General features: G+C 37.7%; 1 protein-coding gene across 1 annotated transcript in view; it reads left to right on the forward strand.

The window, feature by feature from the left end:
- The window catches only part of FRYL (FRY like transcription coactivator), a 169,617-nt gene that overhangs the window by 102,076 nt on the left and 49,932 nt on the right, over positions 1 to 17,609 (forward strand). Inside the window, exons 27-39 of the mRNA XM_090266905.1 lie at positions 771 to 931; positions 1,477 to 1,587; positions 2,419 to 2,573; positions 2,841 to 2,940; positions 4,418 to 4,586; positions 7,739 to 7,998; positions 8,862 to 9,002; positions 12,171 to 12,339; positions 13,906 to 13,987; positions 14,515 to 14,627; positions 15,568 to 15,718; positions 16,387 to 16,490; positions 17,362 to 17,547. Of these exons, the coding sequence (XP_090123031.1) occupies positions 771 to 931; positions 1,477 to 1,587; positions 2,419 to 2,573; positions 2,841 to 2,940; positions 4,418 to 4,586; positions 7,739 to 7,998; positions 8,862 to 9,002; positions 12,171 to 12,339; positions 13,906 to 13,987; positions 14,515 to 14,627; positions 15,568 to 15,718; positions 16,387 to 16,490; positions 17,362 to 17,547 (1,902 nt within the window). The remainder of the gene's footprint in view (positions 1 to 770; positions 932 to 1,476; positions 1,588 to 2,418; positions 2,574 to 2,840; positions 2,941 to 4,417; positions 4,587 to 7,738; positions 7,999 to 8,861; positions 9,003 to 12,170; positions 12,340 to 13,905; positions 13,988 to 14,514; positions 14,628 to 15,567; positions 15,719 to 16,386; positions 16,491 to 17,361; positions 17,548 to 17,609) is intronic.

Consider the following 17,609-nt stretch of genomic DNA (forward strand, 5'->3'; position numbering starts at 1 on the left):
TTTTTTCCTCTAAATTTTCTGATCTAAAGCTCTCTAATATAAAGATATTATTTAGTCCATTACTAAATACTTGTATACAACTTCCACATTGATTCATGAAGATATTGATGCATTTCTTCAGCAAGGATTGATGTAGAGAACTTGTAGAATAGGATTTTAAAGTGGAAAGGATCCTTGGAGACCTTCTTGGTTTTCAGATTATGTTGTCTCTCCTCTGGTGCCATCAGCAAGAGGCGGCAGAGTGGGTTTGGACTCCAAGCTTCACACCTTACTTCAAATAGATCAGCTCCCCTTCTGTATATTTTGTATACTGAGATGTTACGTGAAGATCCTTTTATAAAGACAGCTGCACTGGTGAAAACATAAGAAGTTTAAAAGTACCATAACTGTTCCAAAGCCCTCTCTTACCAACCAGCCAAGATCTGGAAGAGTGTTCATAGTGATAATGTCTTGGCCAAGCTTCCCATGTAGCCAGCAACAGCCCAGAGAGAAGCAGACTCCGCGCTCTGTGTCAGCCCCCAGACAGCATAGTCCTGCAGGAAACTGCTTGCTGCATGCCCCTCTCCCATAGTGTCTGCACGGTGACATGGCCTGCAAGTTGTGTCACTGTGACTTGCATATATGTAAATGATTTCTGTTTCTCTGGAGGTTTTTAAGTTAAAATGGAACCTTTTTTAAAAAATAGAGTATTACATATCCAATAACAAGTTTAAATGCATATTAGAGTAAAAAGAAATGGAAATGAATTTTTCTCCATTTTTTCTTTACAGTGAACCAGAGAAGAAGTATTTTTCCTCAACAGAGCCTTCGTCACAGTCTGTTTATGCTGTTCAGTCACTGGGCAGGTCCTTTCAGCATCATGTTTACTCCCTTGGACCGATACAGTGATAGAAATATGCAAATTAACAGACATCAGTACTGTGCACTAAAGGTATTTACTTAGAAATCTGGTTGCTTTTTCTTAAGAGTGTAAATAAATTTTTTTGTGTGTTTCTCGCTGTCTAATACTGTAAAAAGGCTAAGGATGTCTTTTGAGAACCTGAGAGTATTAGAATATATATTTGCTTGCTGTATTCAAACATTTATACCGTAAGTTTATTTGAACACATAAAATACAATGCAAAAGAGTCTCAGAATCTACCCAAAATTTGAATGCCATTGTCTTAAAGAACTAAGGATCACTTCAAGAAAAAAAACCTACTTTTTTTTTTCTTATTTAAAGGCTTTCTCCTGCTTAATTTTTTTTCTTCTCTTTCAGTCCTTTTCAACTCCATGTCTAATTTGGTACCATACTTACTATTCAAATTACGTCCTTAGTTTGAAAAATCACTATTGTGCTTTTCTTTACAAACAAAAAAAATTACAGCTATTGTGGCTACATCAGCATGAGTAAAAGCATCCTGCCTCTGTTCATTAAACAGCCAACATTGAACCTCTTAAGTGTCGTAAGTGTAATTCTAATGTCATTGTCCGAAGGCTATGTCTGCTGTGCTGTGCTGCGGCCCTGTTGCAGATAATGTGGGACTGTCATCAGATGGCTATTTGTACAAATGGTTGGATAACATTTTGGATTCTCTGGACAAAAAGGTAATTCTTTGTAATTCCCTTAAAATTTCATAATTATCATAGCATAATTTGGAATTATTGTATGGCCCACTGAAAACAAGCCTTTTTAAAAAATAGGATAGAATTATATGTAGAAAATGTGTTATGTAAAATGAAATAGGATTCCATAATCTAAGAAATTTCTAATTCTTATTTATTACACATTAATCGGATCATTTTTATTTCCTTTTATGTTACAGGATTAATACAGTAGTGTGTCTATATCTCACAGTAGTGTTCTAGGTCCATGAATAAAGTATTAATGGAGAATGCATTGAGCTCCAAGGAAGATACACGTTATTTGCTGTGCTTAGTTTCTTGTTTCTGAACTCTCCAATTAATCATTCCTTCTTATCCTCTCGACTCTGTGTGCTTCGTTCTTTCATAGTATACATGCATAGACGTCACAAATTTAAAATAGGACTTAGATTTTTTTCTCCTAAGAATAATTTTTCTGTTGGGTTATCAAAAACAAGAATAAAGCTTGATAAAAATAGCTGGAGAGGTTAATAACTGACTTTTCTGAAAGCACTAATCACTGTTCCTATTCATCCCCTGCCTCTGGGGCTGTGCTGGAGGAGAGAATTGTCCTGCTCTGAGTCTTATGTAAAAAGCTAGAGACCAAGTTTAATTTATCCAGGTCGTCTTTTCTACTGGCTGAATGAAATGAGAAGGAGTTGAACAAAAAGAGACTGAGTTTTGTGATTAAATGCTATAAATATATGTATGATATTATTTTAATAAAATGTAGAGGAGTAGATAATTGGATAATACACACTCTCCGTTCTGAGCGGTTGTGTGACCTTCCCTTAGGTCCATCAGCTGGGCTGTGAGGCAGTTACGTTGCTGCTGGAGCTGAACCCGGATCAGAGCAACCTGATGTACTGGGCTGTGGACCGATGTTACACTGGTTCAAAGAGGGTGGCAGCGGGCTGCTTCAAAGCCATAGCTAATGTGTTCCAGAACAGGTACTCCAGACGCTGCTTTTATATTTTATTTAGTTGTTCTTTTCTATTTCCATTTGAATTCAGAAGCACTAAGCTCTAACAAAATTTCACCAAAATAAGGATAATGATCATCATGCATTTGTTGTATCTTTAGCCTTATAACACCCCCCCCGCCCCATGGACTTAATGGCTGCATGCCTGCAGTTTTGCCCTTTTGTATGTCATAATTATTAATTTGTGTGAAAGCCTCTAAACATTATTTCCCTAACATGTAAAATTTGTCCCTAGGGATTATCAGTGTGACACAGTGATGCTCCTAAACCTGATACTGTTTAAAGCAGCTGATTCTTCTCGAAGTATCTATGAAGTTGCCATGCAACTTTTACAGGTGTGTAAACAAATGTTAATTAATGACTTAATGAAGCATAACAGTCTCTTCCTGCCTTGAAAGTGTACTAATACTCAGCTTTATTTTTAATAATGAGGTATGGTATCAATTTCTGAAGATCATTTGAAAGAGAAGGCAAAGATAATATGGGTCATTTGAGTCTATAAGTAATACAAACTGTTCAAAGTATTGTAGAGGGATTATATATATATTACCCCATGTACACACACCTATGACACTCCAGCGTCATTGCAAGATGTCGATTCAACACGGGAGGAGACAGATACCGTGTCACTCCCGAGTCGGATTGCACAACCATTCTCGGCGGTGCAGATAGACTCTTAAGAAGCTACACCATCGTCTCTCGAGACGGACGGCTGCCGACACACACCTATGTGTGCCTGTGTGTGTATGCCAGTACTTATAAAAATGGAGTGATTAGGGCCATGTGTGTGTTAACTATTTCTGTTCAGATAAGAATGTGAGTCGATTTTTTTAATTTTTTTGAGAATCAACTGAAAAGCAATTGCCTCTTTTATAATAACCTTGTATAATTTTCCTTTTTTAGGCTGAGAAATATAACCTAGAAAGTTCACTTGCCAAGCATGAATATATCATTATTATATAATACTTAACTAATGAATAATAGATTAGGTTCTTTACTCTTTATCAAGGGTTAAGAATGGGATTTAAGTAGATGCTGATTTTTCCAAAGGGTTTGAGGTAGTAATGATGCAGGAATTACACCCTAACATCTTTATTAATTAAGAAGAAAGTTCAGAAGGGCTGGGTGAAAAGGGTGAAGAAGGGATTAAGAAGTACTAATTTGTAGTTACAAAATAGTCACGGGACATAAAAAACCGTAGGGAACATAGTAAACAATATTGTAAAAACTGTGTATGGTACCAGGTGGCTACTTGATATTTGGGGGGGACCACTTTATAAAGCATATGATTGTCTGGTTGATATGCTGTATATCTGAAACTAATACTGAATAATGTTAAATGTAAACTGTAATTGAAAAAATAAAATTACAAAAAAGTTCAGTAGTGTAGCTCTTTACATAGTATAATGTCAAAAGAATTTTTAGTTTATATTCCATATTTAATGTGTGATTAACCAAGATCTGTTTGAAGGTTTTTTCCCTTATACATGTTTTATATAGTCGTATTTTTGAACTAGAAAGTGGTAAATCTTTTTCAAGTAATTATAATATTAAGTTGCTGAAGTTATTTTCAGACTGTGCTACTTGCTGAAAACATTGCCATTAAACACAAGGAATCTAATGCCTTATAAGTAGTTACAGTTCTTTGACCAACATTTATTGGAACTTAAAATTAATGTGTGTGGTATTTTGCAATATATGTAACTATAATTTTTAAACTGGGATCTTTCTTGGGAGATTTCATTTTTTAAATTATAGTTGAAATTTAGAGGACCCATAGAACCTTGAACTGATGGGATTGCTTTCCTGTAGATCTTGGAACCGAAGATGTTTCGCTATGCTCACAAACTGGAGGTTCAGAGAACAGATGGAGTACTCAGCCAGCTGTCTCCTCTGCCACATCTGTATTCTGTTTCATATTATCAGTTGTCTGAGGAATTAGCAAGAACATATCCTGAGCTAACTCTTGCCATATTTTCAGGTATGATCATCGAACTGGTTGGTAGTTTTTCTTTCATAGCAATCATTTCTAAAAAACTACTTTTAGGAAATTTTAAATATATGGACGTTTAGGTTGAATTGAAAAAAAAAAAGTATTTACATAAGAGAATTTTATTCTGTTATAAGAACTCTTAATACTGATCTCTCATAATATTTAGATGTCTTAGTAATGAAGTCTTTACAAGACCTCTCCTTTTTTATCCCTTTGTCCTTCCTTCTCCACTCTACCCAGCAAAAAAGAAAGAAAAAAAAAACCAAAAATGTTGGAGTGGTCTTCATACGTAATTTAAAAATATTTCTTGGATTGAACACTAATCTGCAAACCAAAAGGTTGCCAGTTTGATTCCCAGTCAGGGCACATGCCTGGGTTGAGGCCACGTCCCCAGTGAGGGCATATGAAAAGCAACTAGTTGATGTATCTCTTGCACATTGATGTTTCTCTCCCTCTCTTTCTCTCACCCTTCCTGTTTCTCTAAAAGTAAATAAATAAAATCTTCTTAAAACAATATTTCATTAGTAGATAGACTTCCTGAATCTTGTACTGGCCTGTCTTTAAAATAATGTGGGCATTGTACTTGCTTCAGCAGTACATATACTAAAATAATGCAGGAATAGATATAGGTTTCTTTCTGTAAGATCTCTAATCATAGGGGAAGGCCCTGCACTGCCTTAAGCAAAACTATTGCTGGCACCTCATATTTATTTCTGGTTCAGTTTCCTCTACTTGTGGCCAACAAATATTCCTGCCAGGGTTTCTGAAACACTAGTATATTTGTCAGCGTGAGATGTCATGTCTATCTGGTTTCCCAGGACTCAGATTTAGGAAAATTTTGGGGTCCATCTGGTTTAACCTTCTGCCTAAAGAACACACTATGTTAATGCCCCATAATACCTTGCCCTTTAGCTGAAAAGTTTTAATTATAACACAGAAGACGCCCAGCTTGTTTTTCTGCTTTCCACCTGCAGCAATATCTCCTTCTCTTCTGAGTACTTCACATGCACCAAAACCAGGTCCAGGGGATGGCAGGGTTCTGCTGCCAATCTTTTCTTTCCATTCACACTCAAGACATAGTGGCCTTAGCTTCCTTGTGTTTCTTTCCATAGTGCCTGTTTCAGCAGTGGAAATGGTTTGTTTCCCATACTTAATTGACCCGAGTGGGGGAAATTTACTTAAATTCTCCTAACAGTCAGTTCTTAAAGCAGTTGACTGTTGGGGTTGCTCTGGTAGATGGCAGCAATCCTGCCTCTTCTTTTCCTACCTCCCACAGTCCTGAAAGCCCTTCCCAGAAGGACGTGGTGGTCTTCAGCGCAGTGTGGTGGCCACCCTGCACACCAGTTTTGCTGCTGCTGGGCTTCCGGCTTCTTTTAGGGGCTCCTACACAGAAAGCAGAGAACAGCTGGGGCTCAGAGGTCATGGACTGGTTGGGGTGGCAGCTGGTCGTGCCGTAGCCCCAGCTCCCACACACACACTCACTTTCTCCCATTAGGATCTCCTCATTCAACTACTGTCAGAGCTCCAGGTCTAATATTTCATGCTGGAGGCAATAACATTGATGTCCTAACAAAAAGGATGCTTATCCTGTATGCAAGGCACTGGACTGCACACTTCATTGGCACAATAGCACCATGAGGCAGCTACTTTTTGGGGGGTAGGGAGGGAAGGGAAGGAGAGAGAGGGGGAGATAAACATCAGTCAGGGTTGGCATGTGCCCGAACCGGGAATTGAACCCTCAACCTTTCAGTCCGCGGGACAATGTTCAACCAACTGAGCCATACTGGTCAGGGTGAGGCAACTACTTTTGTTATCCTCTTTTTGCAGAATAATAAATTAAGAGTCAGTGGTTGACAGGCTGGCTCTAGGTCAGGCAGCTTGTATAGGGTAGAGCTGGAATTCAAACCCAGGTATTCGTGATTGCAGAGCCAAGTTCCAAGTCACTGAGCTTCCGTATTCACCTCTTCTAATGAGTAAGTAAGTAACAGAAAAATATAGGCAAAGGGGATAACAGAAGGAGAAAGAAGATTTTTATTTAAAGTGATATATGGAAATTAAACTGTATAAAAACTTACAGGCTTTGAAATCAACCTTGTGTTGGCTCCTCTGCCACTTAATCATTGCCTGGCCTCAGGTAAGTTAACTCTGTCCACCTCACAGGTTTGTCGTGAGCATTAAATAAGTGGAATGTGAAAGTGACAAGTATATCATAGGAATCTCCCCTAGACAGGACCAAAATATGTGAGATTCTTCATGGGTCAATTTAAATACTCCCTGTATAAAGATGGTCTTTTGTCCTACAATTACATTTATTTATTGTGTTAAAAAGCACATATCGTAAAATTTATCACAATTACTTTAACTGTACAGTTCAGTAGTGTTCAGTAAGCATATTTACACTGTTATGAAATCTCCAGAAAATTTTCATCCTGCAGAACTGAAACTCTATACTCACTAAAAAATAACCCTTTTTTCCATTCCCTTAGCTCCTGGTCATCACCATTACTTTCCATATAAGTGAAATCAGAACTATATATATATTTTATGACTGGCTTATTTCACTTAGCATAATGTCCTCAATGTTCATCCATGTTGTAGCACGTTGTAGCCTTTTCAAGGCTGCCTAGTGTTCTATTATATGTATATATATACCGCGTTATGTGTGTTCATTCAGCTGTCGATGGACATTTGGGTTGTGTCCATTTCCTGGTTATTATGAATAGTGGATCTGTGAGCATGGATGTGCAAGTATCTTTTTGAGACCCTGCCTTCAATTCCTTTGGATATATATATCCAGAAGTGGGATTGCTGGATCATGTTATAGTTGTATTTTTACTTTTCTGAGGAGCCCTTATACCGTCTTCCAAAGCAGTTGCACCATTTTATATACAATCCCACCAACAGTGTGCAAACATATATTTATTTTAGCCACCAAAAGTATTTTATATAATAAAAGTAAGAACGTGATATATGTTAGCTGTTAATTTTCTTTATGATGTCATCAGGGTCATAATTTTTAAATAGAATGAATAAAATCTAGCTTCCTACTCTTTAAGATTGATATGTTGAAATTAATTACGCATCAAAGGAAAGCAAAATTATATCAGTTGTCCCATCTTTGGGCCTGTTTTTAATTACAGAAATCAGCCAGAGAATTCAGACAGCTCAGCCTGCGGGGAGGCAAGTCATGCTGCACTACCTGTTACCGTGGATGAACAACATTGAGCTGGTAGATTTAAAACCTTTGCCCACAGCAAGGCGACACGATGAAGATGAAGATGATTCCTTAAAAGACCGAGAACTTATGGTGACTAGCAGGCGTTGGTTACGAGGAGAAGGCTGGGGATCCCCACAAGCCACTGCAATGGTTTTGAATAATCTGATGTACATGACAGCAAAGGTAAAATGGGTTCGTATTTGCAGTTGCTGCACAGAATTACTGAGTTAGGAGGATTAAACAAGGTTAGAAATAGATGAAGAGATGAAATAATTCTGTGATAATCAAACAAATATCCATTATAAATTCCTTTGTCTTAAAAAAAAAGCAAAACACAAAATCTCATTAGATATAAAATATCTTTTTGGGGGGAGGGGGCTAAAATAATATGTAATTACAGTCATGCACCACCTAATGACAGGAATACGTACTGAGAAATTCCTCGTTAGGCAGTTTTGTTGTTTATGAACATTATGGAATGTCCTTACACAAACCTAGATAGTATATAGCCCACTACACACCTTGGCCGTGTGGTACAGCCTATTGCTCCTAGGCTACAAACCCATGCAGCGTGCTGCTGTACAGAACAACACGGGATTAAACAAAGCAATCAAGAGACGCAGTACAGTGATCCCTCACTTATCACGGGTATTATGTTCTGCACACCCCCCCAGACCCCCCCCCCCCACACCCCGCAATAGGTGAAAATCCGCACCAGTATCTCCCTAAACATGTGAGTAATGCACTGTGCTGCAGTGTTGTGCTATGGCAGTGACATGACTAAGTGGTAGGAGTTCCTGGTGCCAGTATAACCTCATGGGACCGCCATCATATGTATGGTCTGTCATTGACTGAAACATCATTACGCAGTGCATGACTATAATGATAGTTATGTTTAGATTTGCTGGAAGAAATGCTTATTCCTCTAATGTGTGGAAAAGATGGAAGCTGTCTCTGAAAACATTTTATAATATTTCATGATGTGACAAGTTTGGTACATAAGAGATGGTCTTTACTGAAATATTTGCTGTGTTTCCTGCACCCAGTATGGTGATGAGCTGGCCTGGTTGGAGATGGAGAACGTGTGGACCACACTTGCAGATGGCTGGCCAAAAAATCTGAAAATAATTTTGCATTTTTTGATCAGCATTTGTGGAGTGAATAGTGAACCAAGCCTCTTGCCTTACGTATGTATTCAAGGTCATTTAACTTTTTAAATATATACATATATTTTTAATGGTGTCTTGTAATGTCAGAGCATAGGCATCAGAAGACCAGCAGAGGCAAAGCAGGGCCAGGATATAGTCAGTCAGAAAATAGCACATGAATTCATTCACTGATTCACTTAACAAATATTGGCCAGGTACTCTTATTATAGGCCCAGTTCTCTTCTAGGTTCTGGGCATTAAATCTGATGGGTGATACAGACTTTATTTACTTTTTATTTATTTAATGAGTAAATCAGTAATTTAATAAAGTCTAGCCACAATAAAAGGAAAATTACAGAGGACTAAGAATGAGAGTGAATAACCTTGGGACCACGAATGTCTGGGAGGATTAGAGATGATATTCCAGAGAAAGTGATACTGAAGCAGAGACCAGGAAAATAGTTGTGGTAGGCAGGTGCTGGCATTGGGATATTAAAGCAAGATGGTAAGTCAGAGCTCAGTGTCTATAGAATTGCGCCTGAAACTTCTGGAAGCTAGGGAAAGGTTGCTAAGAGATACACAGGGGAGAATAAAATCGTCTTTGCCTTCTAGGGAGGATGGCAGTCCTTAAATATGCTCAGATTAAGAGAATATGAAGTATCAAACATGCATGTGAATATCCACACATGCTTACAAACACATGTGTGGATATATGTAGATACAGCCATCAATCACATAGCAGCATCTCCTAAAATTATGTTCCATAGAAGACTATCTCTGTAGAACATTGCCCTAGAAGTTCTTATATATTCTACTTTTTTTTAAAGTCTTTTTTTTTTTTAATTGATTTGAGAGAGAGAGAGAGGAACATCGATTGGTTGTTTCACTTATTTATACATTCATTGGTTGATTCCTGTATGTGCCCTGACCTGGGATAGAACCCACAACCCAGGCATTTCATGATGGTGCTCTAACCAACTGAGCTACTCAGCCAGAGTCAGATCCTACTTTAAACAAACCATTTAATAGTTTTGCTTTACCCAGCATTTCCCAAGTTAACTTGATTACCGAGAGCGTTGTTCTGAAGGCATGTCATTGAGAAGCGCGGAGAGCAGGGTAGGTGAATGGTACGAAATGGTGTGATTCCACATTATCTCTTGACCATCTGCCCTTAAGCTGTGCTGACCCCTTGCTGTCCCCTCACACCATATGCCTTCCTACTGTGGGGCATTTGCACTTACTTTTCTCTCATTCCCTCAATAACCGCATTGCTCACTGCCTTACCTGCTTCATTCGGGTCTTTCCTCAAATGTCCATTCTCATAGAGACCTTTGCTGGTTCATTCTATCAAAAATTGTAAACACCCTTCCTCCACTCAAGAACCTTCATTTTTCCTTTCCCTGCTTTGTCGATTTTCCCAGCACTTATCATTATCAAACATATATGGGGTGGGGCAAAAGTAGGTTTACAGGGGGGTAGGGGAAGGTAAGGGAGGGTAATGGGGGAATAAAGGGGGGTGGAAGGAGACTTGGGGTGGTGAACACACAATACAATATACAGATAATGTATTACAGGGTTGTACACCTGAAATCTGTATAATTTTATTAACCAGTGTCACCCCAACAAATTCAAAAAAAGAAAGAAGCCATACTTAATAACAATAATAATTTCTTTCCTTTTTATTGAATTTATTGGGATGACATCGGTTAACAAAATTATACAGGTTTCAGGTGCACAATTCCACAGCACATCATCTGTATACTGTATGTTCACCCCAAATCAAGTCCCCATTCATCACCATTTTTCCCTCCTAAGTAATTTCTTAATTATTTTTTAAAATCACTTATTATAGGCCAGGCATGGGCAAGGTTCTCCATCTACATCATTTCATTTAATTTTCAGAATAAATCTGTGAGTTTGGTAAGATTGCCACACTTCTACACAGGAATCAGACAAGACAGGGACAAGAGTAGTTTCCTCAAAGTCGCACCGCCATTTAGCATTATCACATAACAGAGCTGGCATGCCACCCCAGATCTGTGAGAAGGGGTGAAACCTTCACAGAGAAGGCAGTGGAGTTGGGGTGAGGGTGGGCCTCCAGGACTTGATGGGATTGGGGTCGGCAGTGTCCACTCAGAGGTCCTTACAGTCAGACAGAACAAAGGCGCAGAGGGGTAGCACCGCACCTGGCAAGCTGAGGTGACTGAACATGAGAACAGGGGACTAGCAAACAGCAGGTTGGATAGACAAGGAGCTGTGGGTAGGAGGCCAGGTGTCTGTGGGCAAGCATTATAAGACTTCGGTATGACAGAATAAAGCTTGTTTTAAGATTTGTCCAGAGGTTATATGAAGCAGAGCTTCTCACGTGTGTGTGCGTACAAATCATGGGGATCTTGTTCTGGTTCTAGTTCTAGATGAGAGGGTAGGGCCTGAGATTCTGTATTTCTAGCAAGTTCCCAGATGATGGCTATGCTGCTAGGACCACATTTTGAGTAATAAGGACAAAAGTTTGGGGAAACACATATAATGCATACTACTAAAAATGTTTCACTTCCTAACTTATACTATGTACGAGGCGTTTTTACAGTGCTTTATACATCTTAACTTTAACCCTGTCAGCTATATGGAATCGGTGCTGTTGTCCCCAGTTGGCAGAAGGGAAAACTGAGAGTAACTTTCCAGCTTACATAGCTAGTAAGTGTTAGGGCTGCACCCCAATCTGGGCTGTATAATTTGAGTTCAGTTTAGTTCTAGATCCTTTCTTAATCACTACTCTGTCCTGCTGGGTTGAATATAGAGAGTGGGAAGGCAGAATAAAAGATAAATGCTGGGTCTGAAGACTGCATGGCTAAAAATAAGAGGTAAATTTGGGATGGTACTAATTAAAATTTTTCCATTGAAAGATAAACATTTTTATAGGAAAGCAATTACCTTTTGCTTTGCTTTTTTCTTTTTTTAAGCAAAAATGTGAAGGAAGTAGGTAATGTTGTGGAAACCATTAATGTAGTCAGGTCATTCTAATATGATATCATTATAATGTTGAGGGTCAGAGGGAGGATAGTATTTATAAAGCTGATTAATTGATGTCTTACTGCTGATCAATGTTGTATTCAAATTTAAAATGGAACTTTGATAAATTTTGTCTCAAGGCAAATTTATGAAATAAAAATGTTGCTTTTTCTTTTCTGAATGGTTTCTTTGTGACAGGTGAAGAAGGTTATTGTATATTTAGGTAGAGACAAAACAATGCAGTTGCTAGAAGAACTGGTGAGTGAACTGCAGCTGACCGACCCTGTCAGCTCAGGGGTCACTCACATGGATAACCCCCCGTACTATCGCATCACTTCCAGCTATAAAATCCCTTCCGTCACCTCAGGTGAGAAGTTGTTTACAACTGATTACTTAGTCTCGAAAGAGAAGCTTTATCTAGTTGTTCACTTTAGCAGGCTTTTGCTTTAAACACGATCAAAAAAAGCAAACAAGTCATGTATAATAATTAACTTGATAATATTTTGTAAATCCTCATATGAGTAAAAACATTTGACTGTAAGGATTCTTAATATTATAAAGGAAAACATTTATATTCTTACTTTGAAGCAGAATAAAGATTTATATATCCTTATATTCATTTTAATGGATATAATTAATGTTAAATATAAAAATGCTTATTTTTGAAATTTACTGTCATTCTATTTAATTTTTTGAGCCAGTACTATACATAGTATCCAATTTTGTGAGTGTATATATGTATACAGATATATTATAGTTATTATAATATTTTGAATTGAAGAAACTATTTCCCTGGGGCAATAACTTCCAGTGAAAATTGATACATTATCTGGGCTATTGTACATTAAGTTTTTATGAAACTCTTTGTCATTCAGTTTATATTAAATATTTTTGGCATGCTAATAATATCTGCATAATTAGAAATCTTTCTGTATCTTTATAATTTGTTTTTTTTTTTTGTCATCTATTTTATCTCAGACTGTTTTATTTCTACTTTCTGAGGGGATTTCTAATAATGTTTCTATTGAGTTTTCCATATCTGATAAAGTTTTCTTCTCCCAGGAAAAGTTTCTATTTTATCTATATTGGTCTTTGTTTTGATTTGTCTTGGTAAAAACTTTCCTCAAAAGCCTCCCAATTCTGTGTCTGTCTTTTCATAAAGAGGGGAGTATTAAAAAGTTGATTGGATGTTCTGTAGGTATATATGGCACTTACTGACTTTGTCATTCGTTATACAATAATCTCATTGATGCAAATGTCTATAGGTCTTTTCTCTTGCACTCATCAGATTACCCAGACAAAATCTACTAGTCATTGCCTAAAGTAGAGGTTGTAGGGGTGTATGTAGATACACACATACATGCAACATAGTCTTCAAGCCTTCTGGTAGCCCCAAGGGGTAAGACGATTGCAGGGGGCACAGTTTCAAATTTTAATATGTGTATTTTGAATAATGCTCCTATTCTCAGTGAAGTACTTCCTCCCTCAATTGCACATGGTGTGCCCTAGTCCAGAAATCTTCTGATTTAGTCTCAAGAGGCAGGGGGACAGATCTTGGGGACCAGCTATTTCTGAAATAGCTTTTCAACCAAACCTGCCATTTTCAGCACCGCCTTCAACCCCTACTTCCTTTCAGAGATACTTGATGCCACTCTTTTTCTAAGCCTTTGGGAGGTTCAGCAATATAGATGTGAAGCTTCTTGGTTTCCCCCACTGCCAGCTTAGGATTCAGCCTTAACACAATCCTGGCCGTTTGTTCTCCAGCATCAAAATTTTGTTGCTATTGCCTCCTTTCCTTCTTGGTCATTATGAGTACATTCATTTTTTTAAAAATTATTTTGCTCTCATTTTAACATCTGTAATTTGATGTCTTTTGTTCTTGAGTTATCCTAGGTTTTAAATGCACAGATAATACTTTATTTCTGATTTACAGGAACTACTTCCAGTAGCAATACCATGGTAGCTCCCACAGATGGCAATCCTGATAAGCCCATGAAAGAGACTATTGAGGAGAGGTAAGCACCTCTCTGTTCTTCACCAGCCTTTCAGTTTGACAGATACTGAGTGTCATCAGAATAAATGATAATTTCTGCATTAGAATGTATATTTCATGGTGTCAGAATTCTGGTGAAAAAATATATTCCCGTTTTGGGAATTTTCCACTTTGACTATTTCAGCATTAAAGATGCTAACATGCTAAACTTCTTTATATGCTCTAAGGGATGAATATAATTGGTGGGGTATGGTCAGTCACTTTTTGTGTTGCTTACATTTTTAACTTTTCAAACTGGATATTTATTCTGCTTGTAAAAATAGATTTCACCAGAACACTATTACCACAACAATTTAAGAACAATCTTCAGATAGAAATAATTGACTTAAAAGCTTAAGCTTTTGAATTGTGAGGTGGAAGTTAATAGCATGGTAAACTTTTGTTAATATTTTGAATACTGTGTGCTTACTTAAACATAAAAAGTGTAACATAAAGTACGAATACCGTTTTACCGTGAACTGTGACTAACTACAATGATCATTCCCATAGCTATGTGCACCTAGACATCTACAGTGGACTAAACAGTCATTTAAATCGCCAGCATCACAGACTAGAATCTCGATACAGTAGCAGCTCTGGAGGATCTTATGAAGAAGAAAAAAGTAATAAATTCCAAATGTTTTTTTATAACTACAATGACAAGGTGTATTATTAATTATATTAATGCTAATATATTTTTCCAGTAAATTTTTAAGAGTATTTAACTGCCACTAATGGTGTTCCAACATAATCTGAAATGTTTTGATTTTAAGAAACAACACAAGGGGGGAGGGGAATGTTTTAAAAGCCCAGGTTCCCTATAAATAAATGAAAAGGAATGTAAGAATTAATTCTCAAAAAGCATCACGGAACTGACACTGGTAGCAGGCTGCTTATTTAAACAGATTTGCTCTTTCTCCACGGATTTCTGTTTTATTAGAGTTCTCCCTTGCAATTGCAAAGTGAATAATTTACCCAAGTTCGCTGTATCACTAAGGTAGGGTCAAATAGAATCCCACGCCTTAAGATGGGGAAGGGACCCTGAAGATGATCTGGTTCAATGTCCTTGTTTTGCACATGATGGAACTGAGGTCCAGAGAGGTTAAGTGACTTACCCACGTCACACAGAATTCACGTTTCCTGATGGCATTTGTACCACACCTGGCAGCCCCACTGGGGTAGAGCAGATTTCCTCTTAAGATGGGTTTATGTTGGCCGTGTCTCAGGAAATTTAGAATTGAGTAACTGACCAGAAGGCCCTTGTTACAAGGCAGCGTCAGCTGTAGTGTGGTTACACGGCTTGGACGTCAATTCTGGAATCATACAGAAATGCTAATGTAGCTTCGCTTCAACGTAAAGGCTAGAATCTGAATTGGTATCTTTCTCTGATTTGCTTAATTTGATAATACCTGTGCCCAGGTCTTCCTAGTAAACAAATGTCAGAATAATGGGAAATTATTTTTATCACTTTCCAATGCTATAAATAGTTGGTGTCTCACTAAAGTTTGCTTATATTGGCAGAAAATAGATGGTGTAGAAAATGAGATCATTTTATTTTGATAGGTGACTCAATGCCACTTTATTCTAATTGGCGACTGAAAGTGATGGAGCATAATCAAGGAGAGCCACTACCCTTCCCACCAGCTGGAGGCTGCTGGTCGCCACTGGTGGATTACTTGCCTGAAACGTCGTCACCTGGATTACCTCTTCACAGGTGGACTACAGCATCATTCCTATTTCATACGAGCCAAATTCTGCTTAACACTTTGAGCTTTCTTTATGCTATCTGAGAACACAGAATAAAAGCAACCTTCTTTCTTTAGATACTACAACAAATTAGATCAATGCGTTGAGGTTTTAAGAAATCTAAACACTCAGAATTCTAACTGTATACACTTAATACTATTAAATCTAATTATGCTGCTGCTTTTCTGGGTGTCTGGCATAGTTACTTGACCTTTCTGGGACCCAGTTACTACATCTGAAAAATATGATTTGATGGTAGTAGGCACTATTATTTTGAATTGAGTTAAACTGAATTTTACTGAACGGAATCTCAGTAGAACAGTTACTGCATTCTTTCAAAATTTATTAACGCACCAAACATGTATTGAACACCTACTATGTGGCAAGCAGTGTGCTAGGTCTTAGGTTTGAAGGTGAAGAAAACATGGCCCTTGACTTCAAGGAGCCCTTAGCAGATGGTTTTTTCTGAAACTATCACTTAACAGTTTCTTTGGCTGCATTTCTTTTTTCTCTGTTTTTCTTGAGAAGTTGCCTTTTTTTTTCATAAAATATAATATGGAAGTCTTCAAGTGATTTGCATATGAGTTTCTCTAGGTTTACACTAGTAAAACATTAATAATACTCTATTTGTCGTAGGTGTAACATAGCAGTGATCCTTTTGACTGATCTGATTATTGATCACAGTGTGAAGGTGGAATGGGGAAGCTACCTCCATCTTCTTCTTCATGCAATATTTCTAGGTAATAAATATTTGATTTAATTCCTTCGTTTTATATTTTTGTGATCATTGAAACAAAGTTTCTATGTGTTTCTGTTTTTGTTTTTGTTTTTCGTGCTATTTCCATGACACTTTTTACTGTGATTCTTGTGGTCTAGGGGGTGTTATGCTTAGTCTCTCTTCTCATCACAGACAAGTCATCCCCATTCCTAACTTACGGCCCCTTCCACTGCACACACAGTACACAGACCCTCTGGCAGGAAAGCCTCTGTAGCTGTAGCAAGAGTAAACTTAATTTACCTCTGGGGTTGGAAACTTTCAGAGTAAATGGAAACCTGAAATGGCTTGTAAATGTTTCCTAAAAGGCGATTGGGTTGTGGACAGTCTGATTATTTCATCGGAGACTCCAGTGAGCCTTCTGTAGCGAACATGTGGGATCCATCAAATCAGCAGTGCCTTTCTTGCTGGTAGGACTGGTGTCTTGAAGCAGGTCAAGATAGCCATCTTCTCCTAAGTTTTCTTGACAGGCACATTTATATGTGTATGACTTTATTCCTTCAGTAATCAACCACCTGCTGACTTCCTGTTGTGTGCCTGGCACAAAAGATGTTTGCCTTTTAAACTCACATCTAGTGTTAGGTAGCAGAGTAATTTCTAAGATTATTACATTTTAAACATAAAACACACTGAAAACTTAACCTTGATCTTCCCCGGTTCTGTAGGACGGTAGGCTGCTGTAAACGTGTGTACAAACTATAAACCAATAAAAAAATGTATGTTATCATCTTCCACAAAGTGTTCTATATAATTTCTGTATGTCTTTAAAATGCGAGTTTGGTAGCAAGAATACTGTTATTTCTCTTTACTGATAATTATTTTCTGTTCTTTTTTAGGGTTTGACCACTGCCACCCTGAGGTGTACGAACATTGCAAACGCCTGCTTCTGCACTTATTAATAGTAATGGGATCCAGCAGTAACATCCGAACTGTTGCTTCTGTCCTTCTCAGGAACAAGGAGTTTAATGAGCCCAGGGTGCTTACAGTCAAACAAATTGCACACTTAGATTATACTTTCACAGGTATTTGAAAGAGGAATCATACTTCATTGATGTGGAATTGTGCAATAGAGAAAATTAAGTAA

The sequence above is a fragment of the Furipterus horrens genome, unplaced genomic scaffold, assembly GCF_987537825.1.
Source record: "Furipterus horrens unplaced genomic scaffold, mFurHor1.1.pri manual_scaffold_2, whole genome shotgun sequence".
NCBI lineage: Eukaryota > Metazoa > Chordata > Mammalia > Chiroptera > Furipteridae > Furipterus > Furipterus horrens.